The sequence below is a fragment of the Vespa crabro genome, chromosome 1 (genome assembly GCF_910589235.1).
Source record: "Vespa crabro chromosome 1, iyVesCrab1.2, whole genome shotgun sequence".
NCBI lineage: Eukaryota > Metazoa > Arthropoda > Insecta > Hymenoptera > Vespidae > Vespa > Vespa crabro.
The window spans coordinates 20,251,634-20,272,557 of record NC_060955.1 but is presented as its reverse complement, the minus strand read 5'-3'; the positions used below and the strand labels follow the sequence as shown (position 1 = coordinate 20,272,557).

The 20,924-nt window shown below is 36.5% G+C and overlaps 1 protein-coding gene across 5 annotated transcripts in view; it reads right to left on the bottom strand.

Annotated features, from left to right (window-relative positions):
• Nucleotides 1–20,924, bottom strand: part of LOC124426408 (UPF0489 protein C5orf22 homolog) — a 445,446-nt gene that overhangs the window by 127,674 nt on the left and 296,848 nt on the right. For all 5 annotated transcript variants that reach the window (XR_006942720.1, XM_046968075.1, XM_046968055.1 and 2 more), the window contains one exon: nt 13,700–13,894. Coding sequence is in view for 4 of the 5 variants with exons in the window: in XM_046968075.1 (XP_046824031.1) it covers nt 13,700–13,894 (195 nt within the window). In the remaining variant the exon portion in view is untranslated. The remainder of the gene's footprint in view (nt 1–13,699; nt 13,895–20,924) is intronic.

Below are 20,924 nucleotides of genomic sequence, written 5' to 3'. Positions count from 1 at the left end.
AAGAGAGAATCGTATTAGATTAATTAATCACATCCTCCTGTCTTGTAAAACGAACGTTTTTCGAATAACGTGCCACGAGATATCCATTCTTTTCCTTTCTAATCATTTTCGATATATTATAATTTCGTGGAATAAGATCTGACGCTTGTTAAAATTTTAGATATCGACATAACGTCGTTACCACGAGTGAATTTCATCGATTAGTTTCGACATGAGTATCGAGATTCGTTCCTCCTTTCATCCTCATAATATATCTTCTTTTGTCGGGGTCAGAGGGCGGAGAGGGGTTCCCTATAGTTCGACGACAGAAAGGACCGACCGATATTGGTCCTGATCGATGTTTGCATGTGGTGACAGGATTATGTTTGAGTCACCGAATCGGTGCCACGGCCATTTGTCACCTCGAGATTAAATAGAGAGCCAACTGCCTTTGAGAATAAGGGGAAGGGAGTGATACTCACGTTCAGGAGCTCGGTCCATTTCCAAACGAAGAAGAATCCTTCAAGAATGATGACAGAAAAAGAGAGATCAAGATTCTACATCAAAGAATTTACTATTTTCGATAAACTATTGTGATTAGTAAATTATGTATAAATTAATACCTATAGAATAGATATATATATATATATATAAATGTAAATCGAAGAAAAATAGATGAACGCCATGTTATCTTTCATCCAATTTGTTGATATGATTGTACGACAAAGTTGAAGAAATTATATTAATAATTCGTAATTATAAAATGTATTATAATTTATTTGATATTTAATTTGTATTCGAACTAATAGCAGAGGGAAAGTTATGGTTTTGCGATAAAAAGAAAAATATATCGTTAAAACGCGATGGAAAAATTGAAAATTGAAAATTGATTGATAGATCGACTGTGATTGAAGGATTTTTTCTATCTTTCTCTTTTTTACTTAAATTGGTTTTTTTCATTTTTTTTTTTTTTTATACCCGCACATAACATACGTGTGTTGCCGTTGAAATGGTTCTGAACGATTAATTCTTTAATTAACTTGTCGATACCCGTTCGTCTTCAGTTTATCTAAGAGAGTAGATAAAGGATCGATTCAATCCTTCTCTCTTATATTTTTTCTATCATCTTTTTTTTCATATAATTTTATTTTCGTCTCATTTTACATCTTTCCGTAGAATATTTATGCATATATAATGAACTCGAACGAGTTTCATATATCAGCGAGCTGAAGAGAAAAATTGTTTTAATTAGAAACGAACGCTAGACATTTTTATTTAAGTAGAAGCTATCTCTCTCTCTCTCTCTCTCTCTTTCTTTTTTCTTTTTTTAATATTTGAAACTAAATACAATTTTCTCTCTAGTACTAAATCGGTCGGGAGTAACGTTTTTCAAACGGTCAAAGTCTATTTCTCATACGTTCGTTATAATCTTTATCTCTTTTAAGAGGTCGGTAAGATTTATCTAAAAAATATCGCCTTCTGAACCCAGAACCCTTCGTGCTTGATTTTATGTAAGATCTATCATTTATATTCGAAAAATATCAAAGATTTCAACAATCATATGTCATTTATCTTCTCCATTATAAAAGACATGAGAGACAAGTAGAGTGATAACGAATGTTAGATCTATTTGGTAATATCGAATTCTTAGAAATTTTTTTAATAAAATCATTAAAATGATCTCTTAATTAGGAAAATACTGAGATGCTTCGTTATAGATAATAAAAAAAAAAATTGATATTTCAAAGTTCAAAGGTTCGTACGTGCCTTCAAGAAAGAAGAAGAAAAAGACAAAGAGAAGAGAAAAAGAAAAAAAGAGGAAAAAAGAAAAAAGAAAAAAGAAAGTTTACGTTTCAAAGGAAAATATAAAAAATATTTCGTAATGCGAGAAAAAGTTTTAAGAGCATCGATCAAACGAATCAATCCTTTTATAATCATAAGTTGTTTCGGGACACGCGTATGACGTGACATTGTATTAAAAGTCGTGCCATTTAAAAGGTCCATCGTTCAGAATTTCTAGGTCACTCTTTGATACTTTAGCACGTAGCATCTGGACGCATTTCCAGAGCGAGTTCTCGTATGGGGTTCGAACTAAAATCACGCGGCTGAACGAAAAAGGGGTGCATAAATTATGTTCGTACGCCATGTTTGTCTCGTGACGTGCCGATTGGGCGAACGAAAAAAAATCCATCCTCCCTCGAGCGTGTCTAGCGTTGTCCTAAATGGACGTTGCTTTCTATATCTCTTCCCTCACCCCTTACGCCATTTCCATCGCTATCATTTTCATTTCTAAATTATTATAGATCACGCTTTGCGTTTTATTTTTTCTTTTATTTTCTTTTTTTTTCCACCTTATGCGATCGATCGTTGAAAAGTGTTTTTTTTTCTTGTTTTTTTTTTCTTTTCTCTTTTTCTCTCTTTTTTTCTCTTTTTTTCTATTTTTTTTATACTTCTGCCTCTTCAAGGATACCTTACGTGGGACAGAAGAAGTACACCTGGCGCAAATCGAAAATTGCACTGCATTGTGCACATGCAAGTAATGCAGAACATCGGTACACACGGCCACAAGTTTGGTCATTGAACTGTATTAGACATGTGGCACGAGTTTCGGTACATACGGTGCCCAGAAATTGCGGTACGCGCAAGTCGCACGTGGAATGTAAAGTGTACCTTTGGAAAACCGTACGTTCATCGTACTCGAGACCAAAGTTCAACACACCGGAGGCTTCGAGTTCGGGTTATTCTTTACGATTACAAAAGTTCTTCTCTCTTTCCCATTTATTTCAGATGCATATAACAAAGTCAATTTCTTTAACGCGTCATCGGCTATTCGAGATTGAAATACGGAACGTTTATATTTCCATGTATAAATTCAGACCATATAAGTGTATAAAATATAAGCGTATGTAAGAGACATAAGATCGAAATCGTAAATGTACATATTGGAAATATATGCTACTCGTCGATTTCAAGTACGAGGCAATCGTTTGAGGTAGCCAATCCATATTGAGGAGAGAGTTCCAACTAAATAATTCGTAGAGAAAGGATTCGTACAATTTCTTTCTTTTTCTTTCTCTCTCTCTCTCTCTCTCTCTCTCTTGTTTTTTTTCCTTTTTCCTTTTTTCTTATGCCGAAACGCCTCGACTTTTACGACTCATATCGAAAACGTGTAGCGCACAAAGTCGCTTCTATTTCATGGTGGTCCGCGCACGTTTCATGCCGGTTTCGCTCGTGCGCTCGCCATAGTAAAGGAGAAGCTGCTAGGGCAACGAGCTGGAGCATGTAAAAACGAAAAGAATGAGAGAGAGAGAGAGAGAGAGAGAGAGAGAGAGAGAGAAAGGGAAAGATCTTCTCGATATTGTCTATAATTCAATATCGAATTACGTTTCATAACTATAATAAAATTTCCGTATTTGTCGTAAGCTACAACTTTTCTATCGACTATGGTCTTATTATGATTATCTATAATATACATATGTATTAACCATTGAAACGTTATAAAGGTAAAATAATGGACGGTTAGAATAAAAAGAAAAATTTTCATCTTGTTCTACTTGTCGATTTGCGCATAGCTCATAAAGGTAAATCGATCGTAAATCACGACTCATGGTTTTCCGTTGAAGCGTATTTCCGGCTCCATAGAATCATCGTGTCGATAATATTTATAATGCATTAAAGTTTTATCGCTTATAAACGACATTCTTACATTGCAAACCGAGCAAACTTATTGTCCGGCGAACGATCTATCACGCAATGACAATGAAAGTCTTTTGGAAAGTTGCCAAGTTGTACGTGCACGATCATTCAATTCTTATTTTCTTTTTCTTTTTTTTTCTGTCTTTTTCTCTCTTTTTTTTTTTTTTCTCTTCTAAAAGTCGCAATCGACCAACTGACATTTATTAGTTAATCCTCGACGTTCTATTTATCGTAAAATTCTTCTTACGTGTTATCTTATATTTCATTATCGATTATTTTCTCGTAATATTTTCATCGAGATTTATTCGTTAACTCTCGCTCACCTTCTAACTTTCTCAATTCTCACACTTCGCCATTCGATAAACCGATCGTCATTGACATTCTCCGTCTGACAACTTCCAGCTATGATTTGAATACTAAAATCCCGACCTCGAAAACTATTCTTCGTTGAAATGATAGAATCCAGAGTCCATTAATTTCTTTGAAAACAAGGACATATTCGTCTTGGACGTTGCTTTTTTTTTCAGAAACATTTCATGCAGTTCATCGGTGTAGAGATTTCTCATCGTCCATCTCTTTTTCCCTCTCTCTCTCTCTCTCTCTCTCTCTCTTTCTTTTTTCCTCTTTCTCTTGACCCTCTCAAGGTAAGCAACCACCCGCGATTACGCGATCGGCCGACGCGCAGGTGCAGGTAGCCGTGCTTCTAGAAGACCCTCGAAGATCGAGAGGATCGAAAGCAAGCGGAACAAGCAGCGTCCCCACGATTCAGCGATCCGTGAAGCCTCCGGACGCGAGAGGCGTTGTAAATCTCTGTCATGCTCCATAAATCCCACCCCCGATATCGTTCTTGCCTTCTTTTCTAGGTTTAAACATGCGCGTATACCGATCTACGTTTCTCTTTCAACGTTACCACCACTTAAGCGTCGTTTTAAACATACAAAAAAAGTAACTGTACGAGGAGAGAAAAAGAGAGAAAAAAGAGATGGAAGAAGGAAACATCGGGAGTAACGATAAGAAGGACCGCACGAACGGACACGGTGTTGGGATTTTCGATCTTCTCTCTGACACGCTCCATAAATCCCTTTTACTCTTGCGAGGACGAGCTCCTCTTCTTCTCTCAACGTATAGATATATATACGATCGATCCCACTAGTGATCCCATTGGATCTCTTATCTCACTCGTTTCGCTTCGGGATTAAGACGTTTTAAATACGTTACGGAGATAGGAAAATGTTTCGCGATTATCGGACTTCTATTTCTTTTTCTATCTTTCTTCTCTCTTATTTGTAATCGTTACGTATCAAACGGAAGTTATCACGTTGATTTCCTCCATAGATGACTCTATCGTTCGAATATTCTTTGATATCGAAAAGAAATCTCCCTCTCTTTCTCTCTCTCTCTCTCTCTCTCGTTCTCTCTCGCTATTTATCGAAATTGTTATAGGATACCATGAAATTTATGAAAAAGCATATACATATATATATATACATATATGTTTGTAGTTTTTGTTACGAAAAAGATAGAAGTTGGAATATTTCTTTCTTCTTTTTTTATTTTAATGATACAAAATAAAAACGATTTATTCTTTTTATTAAGATTACCAATGGAAATGATCATTTTTATTTTAGAAAAATATGATGAAAACTCAGCTTGTAATCATTTAAGACCTATCATTTAAGAAATATCAAGTAGAGGTTGAATGATATAGTCCAAGGATATGTTAATTCTCTACTAAAAAAAAAAAAAGAAGAGAGAAGAAAACAAAAACGAAAAAAAGAAAAGAAGAAAGAAAGAATGAGAAGCAGCAAAAAAGAGTGGAAGAGTGATCGAAGAGTTATGAAAAAACAGGATAAACCGATGCAAGTTGCGGCAAGTTGAATATCCGGTTTACCGCGAGAAACCGTTCCTTCCTGCGGTTTAACGCGTCCGTCCATTCGTGAATCCTTGGAACTTCGTCAGGAATGGGAAAGGAGATCCGGTTTTTCTATGTGTTTAGAAAAATCGTTCTAAAAAAAAAATATTATTAGATATTGGACATTTCTATAAATAACGTAGTTTACTCTTGATTAATAATGTTAAAATTACTGAAATCATTTATTTCTTTTATTACTTAAAATTCCATTTATTTAGTGTTAAAATATTGATTTCAAAAACGAAAAAATCTCTTTCCTATTTCTTTTATTTTATTATCGATAATTTCTCTTCGAGAATTCATAATTTACGAGTAGTATAAATTAGATCGACGATTAATGCTATTCTGAAAATAGTACGATAAACGGAATGGCTAAAGGAAGCGGAAAGAAGAAGAAGAACAAAAAAAGAAAAAATAAAAAACATATCTAATTAATTCGAAAGAAATGGATCCGACGAAGAGAAAAATAAAAACGACGATTATATTCAACATGGCTGCCATTGATACATCTGATTGAGATTAATATGTATTAATAATAAATATTAATAGGCTTTTTAATAATTAGATTTTCATTATTAATTGAGAAAATTATTGAATGAGTATAAATTATTGTACGTCGAAAAAAATATTGTTTATTACGAATTTGATCTTTCTCGTAGATACATTCAAATTCATTTTATCGTGATAATAGACAGACCAATCATATTTCATCATTATCGTTATCTTTATTTACTATTGTATTATTTTCTTTTTACATTGAAATATTTCAGATAATTTTCTTTATATCAAATATTATTTTTGGTTCCTGGCAAATAAAACGTGTTTCATTATTTTTCTCGTGGTTTTCACCGTGCGCATTAATTAAAATTCAATTGCACGCTTTTTTAGCGTACGAATGAATTTAAGATAGGAGATATCGTTCTCTCTTTCTCTCTTTTTCTCTTTTTCTCTCTTTCTCTCTTTCTCTTTCCCCTCTCTTCATTTAATATTTAAGATCTGTGAATCGTCGCGAAAGCAATCAATGAGCTCCTTTTTTGAATATGTTTTTGAACATGAGTGTTAGTGATTCTTGAGTATTTTTTTAGTTGATTGAAAATTACATTTAACCATGGCAACACCTGCACGAATCTGCATACTGGATCGTCAAGTATGTTATCGAACCCGTCTTTCTGGTTATATCACTCCCACGCGTGTTCATTCTTAAATAGATTGATAGCGTACTTATTGATAGCATCGATACTTTAGAAGGACAGGATCGAAATGAAATTTTTTCAGTGGGTTTGCGCGGATACTAAAAAAAGAGAAAAAAAAAAAAGAAAAAGAAAAGAGAAACAAGAGAGAAAGAAAAAAGATGCAAACAAAGAAAGGAAGGGAGGAAAAATATGAAAGAAAAGAAAATAAACGAAAGTAAAGGAGAAGAAGACAATTTTTACAAAGGAAAATTAAAAATCGAAGCATTCGGTTTCATCAACCGAAACGAACATCGTTAAACCCTCGAATTTAAAGCGTTTGACGAGACTCACCGACGAATGCGCAACGATAAAAGGTAACAGAAAAAAAAAAAAAAAAAAGAAGGAAAGTTAGGTAAATCGAGCATCGGTTCGCGTCAACGATCGAGGCTATATGGTGAACGTATCGAGAGGCAAGCATTTCCTAACCGCCAGCGATACGAAGTTTTGTCCGGTCAGTGCATATATATATATATATATATATATATATATACGTATTTATATATATATATATAAATACATATATGTATGAATGTGTATGTGCAAGGACCGGTCATCGACCGCATTTACCAATGCGGAAAATCCGGTGACGCGCGCGTACCGTGTTTTCGTTCGGAAGGTGTAACGAGTTCAACGTCCTAACTCGCTCCCGCCTCTCTCTCTCTCTCTCTCTTTCTCTTTCTCTCTCTCTATATAATGCCACCTGTAGGGAGGTCATGCGCTTATGCGTCGAGGAGCATGTCGCGGAACCATGTGCTCTTGAAAATTGACGGTATTTTTGCGAGAACAGCAATTAGGCAACGAGTCTATGAACTCCATAACGAGCGGGAGAGGGGAGAGGAAAGGGTAAGAGAGGAGGAGACATGGGATGGACGAGAGCCGTCGAGTAGTACCTGTTCATCGAAATCAACCCGTCTGAAAATGAACGACATACGGTCGGCTTGATGGTCATTGACATCGGAAATTCTCCTAACGTGTTCGTTTCCTCGGATCTCACAATTTTAATTCGCACGATAAACTGTGACGAGATTGATCTTAAACTATTCTCGTTTAAAAATAATTTTTCCATTTCTCTTTGACTTTTCACGTGTCCTTATCTATTCTTTAAGAATCGTGTTTATATTGTAATTCCTTTTTTTTTTTTTTTTGATCTTGTATACGTTGTTTTGTATACACGCTAAACGTATTCTCTTCGATTTCATGTATTAAAATGATTATTTATATAGATCAAGATATCGTATTACCAAGATCTCGATAGTTCAAGTTCGACTATGTAAACTTTGTTTGCGATCGAACGTAAACGCACGCGTTTCCCGTAACCCAACACAATAAGCAATTATCTACCGCTAACGCTCAATGTACGATAATCTCATTCATTACGAAACGTTACACTCGTCCGTGCAACACCTGCTATCGATAATGACCGACTCTTAAACTTAACTATCCGTAATCAACGAAGAATTCCCATTATGGCGTCTCAGCAACTGAGATTCCAGCGATTTATCCCGCAATCAAGACTCTTTTATCGAGTAGTCATCGGTCTTTTGATCGACAAACAGAACGATCTTCCTCTATTCCTATCCATGACGTCGTTCAAAAATCATTAGAGATCATTTAACGATACGTCATTCATGAGAGATTTTAGCCATTCGTTTCTATCTTCTACGGAAAAACCACAAAATCCCTATAACGTCGTTTCGTCTAATTGTTTAATTCAATTGTAAAAGATATATATATATATATATATATAATTTATATATAATAATGTACATTTATATTTTATAATGACTACGATTATAACCAATATAAATATTATAAATATTAACGGGTACATATAATTGGGTATGTGTGTAGGTATAAAAGAGAAAAAAAAATAGAATATTAGATACGGACGATTTCTCACTTTTGTAAAGGCTGTTTGTTTAATCAGAAAGAGTCGCGACTATAAATCCGTTCTTGTCGATCGTCAATCTAAAAGTGTCACAACTTCGAAGTCTTAAACATATAGTCTGTGCCGTGTCGTATATACAACTTCGATCCGTAATAACAACTTATCTGTCGGCTAAACGTTACCTCACTGTTACGACATAAGGTTGTAGTAGCATTTCAAATTTAATGTTCGAACGTATAAACTTCTCACCAAGACGATTATAAATAATTACATAGCAGAAAGTAAACGGTTTTGTCCGTATTCGATAAACAAGTGGTATCATCTCTCTCTCCCTCTCTCTCTTTCTCTCTATCTCTTTCTCTCTCTCTCTCTCTCTCTCTCTCTCTCTCTCTCTTCCCCCTTTGACTGTCTGTTTGTCTGTCTGTCTATCTTCTTCCTTTTTATTATTTCTTTTATTTCTCGAATTCACGGTTTGACCGAACTCGCGAATAAGGGAATAGTCCTAACAATAGGGAAACCCGTTGCATTGTTCGTAAAACACGTAATGCGGTGTAACGTTAACGTTATTTGACATGTGTAAATCCCTCAACGATTGCTCGAAAATTTGCGATCGTGCGCGTTAGTGGCGCGTGCGAGGAAGCGGGAAAAGAATCGACCGTGACGTTCCCGTTGACGTTTTGTTTCGTTTTTGCGCGAAAAAGCGCGAACACGTTACACCGCCGTATGACCATCATTTCTCTTTCCCATTCTTTCCTTCTCGATAAATGCCTACCCTTCTGTTCGGAAATTGCTACCTCGCGAACAGGTCAACAACCTCTTTCGACAACTTTTACCACCAGGACAAGAAGAAATAAGGCTCAACCCTATTCGATCGTTTTTGACTTTTTCAAAAAGGATTTTACATTAACGAAGTTAACTTTTTAATAGTCTTCTTATAAACAGTTATGATTTCTTTTCTTTTCTTTTTTCCAACACAATTCGTCATTTTTGTAATCTATCAATTTGTTCTATCGTAGCGATGATGATTTTTATTATGATCGTTTTAATACATTTAAATATCGTTTCGGTTTTATGGATTAAGTAGACATAACTCTCGCATTATTAAATTTTAATATTAGAAAGTTTGCGATTAAATGAAAGTCATTTCGAAATTTCTTTTTTTTATTTTTTTTTATTTTTTTTTATTTTATTTATTTTTTTTTTTTGTTAAACTTTAAAACATGCACTATTTCACTATTTGTTACCGTGGATAAACTCTGCGTAAAGGTTTATTAGATTTAGAAACAATCTATTCGTTGCTATAGTCAAAAAAAAAAGTTTATACACATGTATATTTAGAAAATGTTACGATCGTAGCGATAGAACATCAAAAGGAATTGAAATATTTCACTTCTATCAAAAAAAAAGTCATAGCGTGTGCAAACGCTTTTCACGATGATGATTACATAAAACAATACTGGCAGTCAGTCGAAAAAGTAATATAAACGGTCGTACTGCGCTATGCTTGTAGTAGTAACATGAAATGGTTTTCTCTCTTTCTAGTTTTTTTCGTCTGTTCGTTACACCCCTCGTAAAATAAAAATTACGTTGAAAAGTTTTGAACGATCGAAATCGAAGTAGTAGTCGTAATGAAAAAAGTTTGATCAAACTACTTCTAAATTTGTTTAAACCCGCAACTTCGATCCCTATTTCATCTTTTTCTTTTCTGTTTTTTTTTTTTCTTTATTTTTTTTTCCTTTTCTTATTTCTTTTTTTTTTTTTCTTTTTCCCTATAAGTCAAGGTCGATCTCATAGCCCTAAAGAGCGTTCGATCGGATTAAGGAGTAAGCGTGCGCGCGCGCCCCTAAAATCGACCCCGCCCGCTCCCACTCAGCCACCCCTTTGGAAGCTTGCGCGTGACCGTTTAACGATCCGCAGCCATCTTGGACGCATGGCGTCGCCCAGCGCCGGCGCCGACGTCGCTCGTCACGTCGCCCCAACTGCCTGCGGCTTATCCGGAAACTGCAAAGGAGTCTCGTTCTTATCAGTCACAACAGATGGCGATGTTGGTTCTTATCCGGTTTATCAAAGATTTGCGTGCTTTCGACTCGTTGATTAGGCTCGTCTCGCGATGTATTATCAGTATTTTCGAAAAATCGTAACATCCTTTTCGTCTCTTTCACACGGGCTTGTAATCATCAAGTAGGCTTAGTAATACTAACGAATAAATAGTTGAATCTTAAAGGACATTTCAGATAAAGCGAGTGATAAATTTCCTAGTTCAACGAAGATCACCAAAATAGATTTAACTTTGAAGATGTTGAAAGAGGTAATAAATTCTAAGAGCGAAATATTCGCATTGCCAAGAGTTAAGTCGTGAGATTATTAAGGAGATCAATGCGTGATTTTAACGGCGCTCGGTAAAACGGTAATTTCGACTATTCGTTATCGTCGTATTCGGGACGGTAAAGGTAAGATAAAGAAAGAGAGAAATCAGGTGGTCGCTTAGGAGGAGACTCCTTAAGTTTATCGACCTAATCGTCTAAGAGCTTTAATTGTTCGAGGATGCGATACGACTCTGAGCAAGGTAAAGCCAAGTTTGAGGGACTCGAAAGTTCCGTGAGAGAAGGCAATTAGGAGGCAGTGACCTGCCTCAAGGAGAGATTCGGATGGCCTTGATGGACCGGCCTTTTGTAGATGAGAAAATACTGCGGTCGAGATTCGAATCATGCGGCCAGCAGGAGAAAAACATGGTTTTTGAAAGAAAAGGAAAAGAAGATAGAACGAAAAAAGAGAGAATAAGACAGAGAGAGAGAGAGAGAGAGAGAGAGAGAGAGAGAGAAAAGGAGAAAGAGAAACGTTGCGAGAACCGTAAAGGATATTTGGTTACTTCCGGTTCGTCTATTCGCGGCACCATCCGGCACGAGGTGCATTCTCACGCTCATCTGCATAGCCGGGTACACATCAATATTCAGGCAGGCCGGAAAACGGGGTCCGTTTTGCATACTGGATGGACCCCCCGCTCGTGCCGTTCCTTCTTCGATGGGGATCACAGTGGGACATCGCGAGCCAGATCCTGAGAAAAGAATCATGGCTGACGCAATGTACAAATCATATTGGTTCCTATCTATAAACGTATTCGAGATAAAAATTATAATCTTACACCTTTTCGATGAATTTAAAATAATCTTCGTTTCGATCTTCTTCATTGAATATTCAAAGGATTCTTTTATACTTATTTACCGTTAAACGTTTTAAGAAAATCCTCGCGAAATTTAATGGCACGAGAGCCGAATACGTACGATTCTGTTCGTAACGTCGAGGAAGGCAGCTCACGTAATTTAAATAATTCAAAAATAACCCTGACCGCGGTTAGGCTATGATGTGACCCGAAGCCGGCTTACAATCACAATGCAGCGCCGAGTTCACAGGGTAAGACAGGTAGCACGTCGTCGAGTCTGCATACATTAGGCCGAAGACATGATTTCTTGCGACGATTACTTTACAGCACCTATATCGTTTTCTTGTTTTTCTTTCTCTTTATTTATGTATTTTTTTGTTTTGCTTTTCTTTTTTCTTTTTTCTTTTTTATTTTTTTCTTCTTTTTTTTTTTTTTTTCTTATATCCTGCGTAACACCGACGACTCGATATTTGATATATTGATTTTTATTTGCAATAAAAAATTTCTTAATAATCGAATCGATTTATATATATCAGAATTAAAGTACCGATAGAAATTCATTTTTCTGTCGCAAAAAGGAAAAAGGTAAAAGAAAAAGAAGAAGAAGAAAAAAAAGACAAAACAAAAAAAAAAAGGAAAATCCGGCGTAAACGTTATTTTCCTTCATTGTGCAAATTCAATGATCTCGATTCGAAATTTCATCAGAATCACGGAACACGCGTATTTCGTAGCATATAATGAATCGCGGTGAACGCATAACGCTCTTATCAATGTGAATTCATGCAAATTCTATAGGCATTACTTAACTAATAATTCGATCGTCGATTCGAGCGAAGCTTTCGATCGCTTTCGTAAAAGCGAACGCGAATGGAGAGGGGTTAGAGGGCGGGATGCAGATGAGCTGACATAGTCGACCCCCAAAGCGGATGTTGGCAGTCTGTAGTTACGTAGACAATGGTCCCGTGCCATTATGTCCGTCGAATCCTAAAACCCCATAGAGTCGTCCTTCTCTGTCTATTATCCGACTGGTGGCAGGCCACATTGTGTATCCGGCCTGCCACGAGACCTCGACCATTGTCGGGCCACGTAATTATTCGCAAATCTTCCGCTCGTTGCTGGTCCTCTCTCTTCTCTCCTCTTCCTCCTCATCCTCTCTCTATTTCTCTCCCTCTCTTTCTCTCTCTCCATCTCTCTCTCCCTCCCTCCCTCCCTCTCTTTCTCTCTCTCTTTCGCGAAAGTCCAAAGCTTCTATACCTCTCTTACCCTCCCACAGTTTATCGTTTTGGAAATTATTAAATGTTTTGAAAATTTCTTATATATATATATATATATAATAAATATGTTATAATTAAATTAATTAATATATTATAATTAAATATATATGTACAATAAATATATAATAAAAAATAATATATATATATATATATAATAATAATAAATATCTAAGATATAGATTTTACGTAAGAAGTATTAACAATGAATAAAAAAGTAAGTCGCATGCATTAATCTTGTTGGTTACATAAAGATGAAAAAATAAAGTTGTTTTATGATAAAAGTGGAAATAAAAAGCTATAAAATGTTCGTATATATACATCTATGGATGTTATTCAAAGTGTATTTTTAAATCAATCGCGATGAGGAAAAATTGGTGAAATATAGCATGATTCTTACGAGTCGAAAAAACACGAATGATAATGTGTATCCGTTCGATCGAACGAACATTATGCGAGTAATCTTTACGAATATAACGATTGCGAAAGCGAATATAACACATACATTTACAAAGCTCATGCAAGGCAAAGGTAATGATGATGACTCTTTCAATGACTCACCTCCGGATCGGTTGTATCGGGCCGTTGAAAAGAGTAGATAGGAGCAAGTTTATCGTAAAGATATATTTCATCGTAGATATATTTGAAGGGATTCCTAGTGCTGAAGAAATCTAGATCGATATCAAGAATATACGGTGTGTCCTTTTCTGGCAAGTATTGTCGCAAAGCTGTACTGATCGACAAAAAATCATCTTTCTGAAAAAAAAAAAAAATTACAAATATATATATATATATATATATATATATACATATATACAAACATATATATATACACGTATATTAATAACGTATCAAAGAAAAAAAAAGGAAAAGGAAAAAAGAAAAAGGTAATAATTCAGAAACAGAATTTTACAATGACATTATTATATCATTTTATTATAAAATTGTTCGTTTTATTTTGAAACATCCGGTATAAATACATAGAGGCATTCTCTAGGTAAAATCAGAAACCGGTTTTAATTCGGAGATCGTTTCGTTTCCCAATGTCACGGTTTCGTCCGGACTAACTTACATAAAATTGCATTTTGCGCAGTCATCGCGCCGAAAGAAGTTTCTCCCGTGGGTATAGAAAAGAAAAAGACAAAGAGGAAAGAAAGAAAAAAAAAACAAAGAAAAAAAAAAAACAAAAAAAAAAAAGTAAAAAAGAGAAAAAAGTATTTCTTCCTATGTAATTCCGCCTAAAGTATTCTGATATGTAGGTTACGATCTTTCTCGGAATTTTATTTGCCGGTGGGACAGTGTAAGAGAAAAAAAAAAAAAAAGAACAAAAAAAAAAAGAAAAAAGAGGAGGGACGATAAAAGGGAAGAGAGAGAAAAAAAAATAGAAAAAAAAAAAAATAAAAAAGAGAGAGAGAGAGAAACGACAACGTGATACTCGACGAGCATCCCTTCGCCACCCTTTCAACCCAATTTACGAACTGAGTTGTACGCGGGGAATGCCGACGCGTGCGATAGAGAGAACATTGTTCGAGGCAGACCAGAACCGCGATGCAGGCACGTATATGTATATAGGTTGGACTTTTTGGTACGCGCAAAAAACAATGACTGCACTCGAATTAATCCTGTTAGAATTGATACTCGGTACGGGGAACTGGATCGCAATTTGCATGCGTTCACAACAATGAAATACACAAGGGCGAATTCTAGAGGTGATCGAGCAGGGAGGGAAATAGGAGGGGAGAGGGTACGAACATGGTTCAGGATTCGAAGGGATTGGAGAGGGGGATGAAAAAGTCAACGATCACCATAGACAGTGGCTCTCATTGATATTATACAAATCAATTTTTTATTCGTAATAAATCGACACGTATATATACATTATTATAACATATCTAAATGTTCTGTATGTAGTATAATTTTTGCGATAAAGTTTCGTAGTCCTCTTTTTTTTTTTTTTTTTATTATTATTTAAAAAAGAAAAGGAAAGGAAAGAAACATATTTTTGTAGATATTTTCAAAGATCCAATGTACTCTTTCTCAAAAATGATCTTACGCCAATGGTATTCATTTGCATTTACCTAACCTCAGCCTTGTCCCCCTTTTTTCTATCCTAACCAAGGGAAAAAGACGATGGGAGCGAAAAGAAAAAGGATGAAGAAGGAGAAGAAGAAGAAGAAGAAGAGAGGGAGGCCGTAGGGGAGCAAGAACGACGAAAGAGGTGCGTCAATTTTTGTTCTTTTTTCTTTGCCGCAACGACAATGTTCTCTTCCCGTCCCTTTCGCCACGAAGCAAAGCTCTTTCTGACCAAAACCCGTTTCCCGTTTATGCGAACGAGCCGAGTAGGGTGATCCCGACTGGATGCGTGGAAGGATAAAAGGAGTTCGCGAAATTCCCAGCTCGAGCTCTTACCAGAAGAGTCCTTATTTCGCTTTATATAAAAAAAAATTTAAAGATCGAGAAGAGTCAATGGCCTTTTTTTCTTTTTTTTTTTTCTTTTTCTTTTTCTTTTCTTTCAGTATCCTTGCTTTACAGAACGTTCTCTTTCATTTTATTTCAAGATTTCAAAGGGAAAAGAGAAAAAGAAAATTCGAAAGAAAAAGAAAAAAAAAAGAAAGAAAAGGAAAGAAAAGAAAACATAATAAATAATAAGGAAAGAAAATATTTATTGAAAGTAAGGAAGCAATATGATTGCATTGACGTTATCGAAGAAGCACGGGTTTGACTTCTCGCGATCGATCGTACGAATTCGATGCAAAAACGTGTGTTGCCTTTAGAGATAAAATTATCTTGAAGGATGAAAGGGACCAATAATTGTGTGCACGAACCTGGAAACGGTAAGACGAATATCTTTTGAATTCGACCCTCCATACGAATTTGTCGACGTCTCTTTTACGGCCTTGGAACATATACAGATGGGATTTCAAATTTATTAGAGAACCGAGAAAGAGAGAGCTTATCCAAAGAGTTTAATGAGAAATTCTTCGTTATTTTCGAGATCGCGGACTCGGAAAATATTTAATTATTTAAATATTTAAAAATGACAAGTCCGAGGATGAATGACAACAGATAAGTTTGTAAAATATTGTATAATGTCATAAATGATGAGACAAAGGGAAACGAGTCAAACGGAACAGAACGATCGCCTTGGATAGCCACGTGACTTATAAATCGCGCAATTCCATCCTTATCTCCAAAGTGCCAAGTTATGACGGTATTGCGTGAGTTGTATTTAAATACGCAGTAGCAGTCACTAATGACTCATAGGAAAATTGAGTAATCCTCTTACCAGAGTATGTTTCGCAAATTGTGTCGGGCGGAAACAAAGGAAAAGTCAAATCGCCTACAGCTTTGTTTAGACATGATATAGGAGCCCGACGATTATCCTAGGAATTTGCGTGCGTCAGACACCATTATTTCGCGTTAACTTCCAAACTCGATTCTACGATTATTATATCTTTTTTCTCTTTCTTTTTCTTTTTCTTCTTCATTTTCTTTTACTTTATTCTTTTTAACAATTATCGCCACCTCTCATGAAAATAAATTTACGGTATTTACGATAACATTTATGCATCGATTTCGTTGAAACAATTTACGTATAGGAAGCGGAGAAGTTAGTCGATTTCATGGCCAGTCTGTTGTCGATTAAAGCATGCATCGCAGTATGCAAATGGATTGTATTGTCTTGACCCGAAATGTCGACGATTATTGTGCTTTCACGAATGGCTGCGAAGTGACGCTTCGAAGCGAAACGAAGCGTTTACGAGAGAGAGAGAGAGAGAGAGAGAGAGAGAGAGAGAGAGAATGAGAGGGAGGGAGGGAGAGAGAGGGAGGGAGAGAGAGAAAGAGAAAGAGAGAGAGAGATAATCTCTCCTCGTCGATAATCACTTTCATCGTTTGATACGTGTAATGGCGAAATTAATGCACCGATTTGTGGGTAGATAGAAGCGTTAAAATTGAGAACGCTATCGCCATCGACAATGACGGCGACGTATGTACGTAGACGATGACGACGACAGATGCAAGCTCGATAGAAGACCGAGGAGAAACGGTATTGTGCAATGCCCCGAGCTCGCACGTACGCTGAATTAGTTTCGTGAATGGAACAAGAGAGAACAGTGGGCTCGTTAATTAAAACAATACCCTGTGGTGTGACCGGTTGCCACGAGAGAATTTGAATTTGGCGCGTGCACATGTCGAACCTTTCGTACCTCGTCTCTCCTCCAACCAAAACCCACCCCTTATTCTTTCTCTTTCGCGCGCAAATAGAAAGGTACTGCGCCGACAATGGCCCTCGACGATCTCTCGGTGAGCTTTGGAGAAACGTTTGTGCACGCTTTCAATCGGGATTTGTCCCTGTACTTGGAGATTAGAGATACGACAGAACGGACTCGTATAGTTTGTTCACTCGTAAACGATAAAAGCTATTTTATTCATATGCTTCAAGAGAATTCGAGAGAATTCGTTCGAAAATTATCTACCATTTTTTTTCTTTATTTCTCCCTTTAGACACTTTAAATTTTGTTCTTAGAAAACGATCATTCTCTTTTCTAATTAACATTATTAATTTCGTTCATATGGCTTTCTATATTCTTGATTAGTTTCTTTCATCTTTGTGATATTTTGATTTTGTAAAATTCCATAATTATATATTTATTTCTTTCATTATCTATATATTTATATACTTAGATAAATACATACGTATATTCATTAATTTCTTATCTCTTATTTCACGTAATATCGATAAAATTCGTCTAAAGAAAATTAAAAAAAAAATAAAAATAAATAAATAAATAAATAAATAAATAAAAAAAGTAAAAAATAAACAAGAGAAAAGCAAGAAAAGAACATTTGACGGATCGATCCATGAACAATTCGTTTTTCATCAAAAGAAAGGGCCCAGGTTGGTCGAAGGGATGGGCCAGGACGTTCAACCGCGTTCGCGAGCCAGCACGTTTTCTAGAAAGACCTTAAAGAGCCGGCCCGTTCAGTATGCAAGCTCGGTGTGGGTGCATCCGGTGCACGAACGCGCAAGCTCGGAAACTCACGTTGCATTATGTATCCGGCTGTCGATACGAGGCAGCACGCGTCACTGTCGATGATAAGAATAGAATAATAGAATTTTCTATGAGCCTCGGCGCGGCTAACAAGAAGGAGAGAAAGGAAAAGAAAAGAAAGGAAGACAGAGAGAGAGAGAGAGAGAGAGAGAGAGAGAGAGAGAGAGAGATAGAGAGAGATAGCGAAAGGAAGAAAATGGTGGGGACCCCTCTTCCGGTCTGTCCGATCGACGATTCGAGTCGAGCGTCTTCGACTTTCTTACGCGGGTTCGCGTATATCTCATCTAAGGATCTCTCGTCTTCTCTCGACGACTATTTCATCCGTCCTTCTTTTTTCCTTCCTGGCACGGTCGGTGTCGTGATTTAAGATGGCGCCGCCTTGAGATTTCTGCGAGAAGACGGAACGTAAGAATAAGAAACTACGTCTGTCGTTCGATCTTTTACAACGAATTCTCGTCGTTGTCGTCAGTGGAAGAGAATAAGGAGGAGGAGGAGGTGGTGGTGGAGGAAAAGACAAGATACTACGTACATCACGAAACGGGACAGAGAAAGAGGGAGACTTTTATTTCTGATGTAAACAAAATCTCTTGACGTACATCGTTACATGTTCTTTTCTATCTACGTAGTCGTCCCTTTTCTTTTCTCTTTCTTTTTTCTTGCTCGCGAGAAAGTTCATTATATTCTGCTTTACTCCGTCGTTTATAAATCATAGAGAGAAGAAAAAGAGAGAGAGAGAGAGAGAGAGAGAAAGAACACTTTGCGGTTTGGCGAGGATGGTTAGAGGAGATAATGGCACGCATTTATTACCGAGGAGACGAAAGAAGAAACTTTGTTGCTAACCGATTTCTTTCCGCCTTCTCGCTCTTCGAAAAATCATTGGAATGTAAATCGACTTATAATTGTCATCATTTTTCAATAATATTAAAAATGAATGACCAAGTAGATATACACGTATACCACACATACACAAACACACATGTATATTTTATATCTATTTATATTTATTTATATATGTACATACATATGTATATGTATGTATTTTATATACATATATACATACTATATATATATATATAAATATAGTGGTAGACGATCGATGGAAGGCAAATTCTCGATCGAACGATCGAACCATTCGCCATGGGATCGATTACGTCCGTCGTGACCTTTGATTCTTTAATCGATGACTCGGCGCGCTGAGTGCGAGTCGGGACACCGTGCAACGAGCCATCGACGTAATACTTTTGCAGACACCTGTAGCGCTTCTGCTCGAGCAAAGCATCGACTACCTGTTATTAGCGGGCCACGAGCACGCGACAGACTGTACGACGAACGACATTGTCTCGCTTCGTGGCATAATTAACGCTCGTGGTATCAATTAGTATCCTTTTCGCCTAGTCTCTCGTCTCGTTTCACAACTTCGGATACTTGCGCATATCGTTCAGACATATCACTTGATTTTCCTACGAATAATTTCGATTTCAAAAGAAAAAGAAAAAAAAAAAAGAAGTATTATCATTTTTTCCTTTCCTTTCCGACTGAATTAAATGGATTTAAGAAAAATTCGAATATTTCGAGGGAATTACGAATATGGGTGGTATTGTTCGTGGAATCCACTTGTATGTATATATATATATATATATGTACATTCCCTTTAGCGAGGCACGAACCCACTGACCACCGAGTACATACCAACAGTCGGCAAAACACAGAAAGAGGAAAAGAGAGAGAGAGAGAGAGTATGAGGGAGAAAAAGAAAGAGAGAAAGAGTATGTGAAAGAGAGTGTGTGAGAGAGAGAGAGAAAGAGAAAGAGAAAGAGAGAGAGAGAGAGAATGGGAGACGTTGGAGGAAGGAGGAGGAGGAGGAGAAGAAAAGAGAGCTCGTTCGCGGTTGCAGATGCTGGCGATAACGCGTATAAAAGGTGTATCTACATTTAGTTCGGACAGGCAGCACTTTATTCGCTCGGCGAGCGCTAACAAGTGTTTTCCATCGGTTTAAGCGGCGCTACGGCGCTTTTAGAGACCCGCCGTGGTGCAACCGGTCTGCCGCGAAGTCGCTGGACGCGAGCAAAGTTGGGTGCGAGTATTGGGTGCCGACTTGAAAACGGTCCCATGGCCGGTTTTCGTACGTACGCGCGTAGTTTGCCAGATAGATGGGTGGGTAATACTGCCGCGTAATTGGGATGTCGGCTTTATTCAAAGAGAGAAAGAGAGAGAGAGAGAGAGAGAAAAGAATGAGGAAAGAGAACACCATTGGTGCTTCCTTTTCTTTCTTTTTTGTTGTTTCTTTTTTTTTTTTGATTTTCTACTAACACTCGTATTATTGGTTTCATCTTTAAAATCTAAAGATGAAGATCGATTATTTTCCATGAAAGACAAAAAATATCTGAAATGGATCGTGAAACATTTGACGAAAATCAAATTCATTTTGAAAATCAACAGTAACAATTTACGTATAGTAATAAAATATCGAACGCAAATGTTAATTCCGTAATAGATCGTATTCTTGTTTTTCAAAGAAATTCTACTCTAACTCGTTTCGTTATATTTTTCAGAATGCATTTATACGGGAAAGAAAGAGGAAAGAAAAAAAGAAAAGAAAAGAAAGAAAAAGAAAAAGAAAAGGAAAAGAAACAATATTCCTAAAAAAACTTTTCCCAAGAAGTAGCAATAAAGTGAACACGATCGGCAGAAAGTATGGAAGAGAAAAGGAGATAAAAGAAGAGGGAATGGAC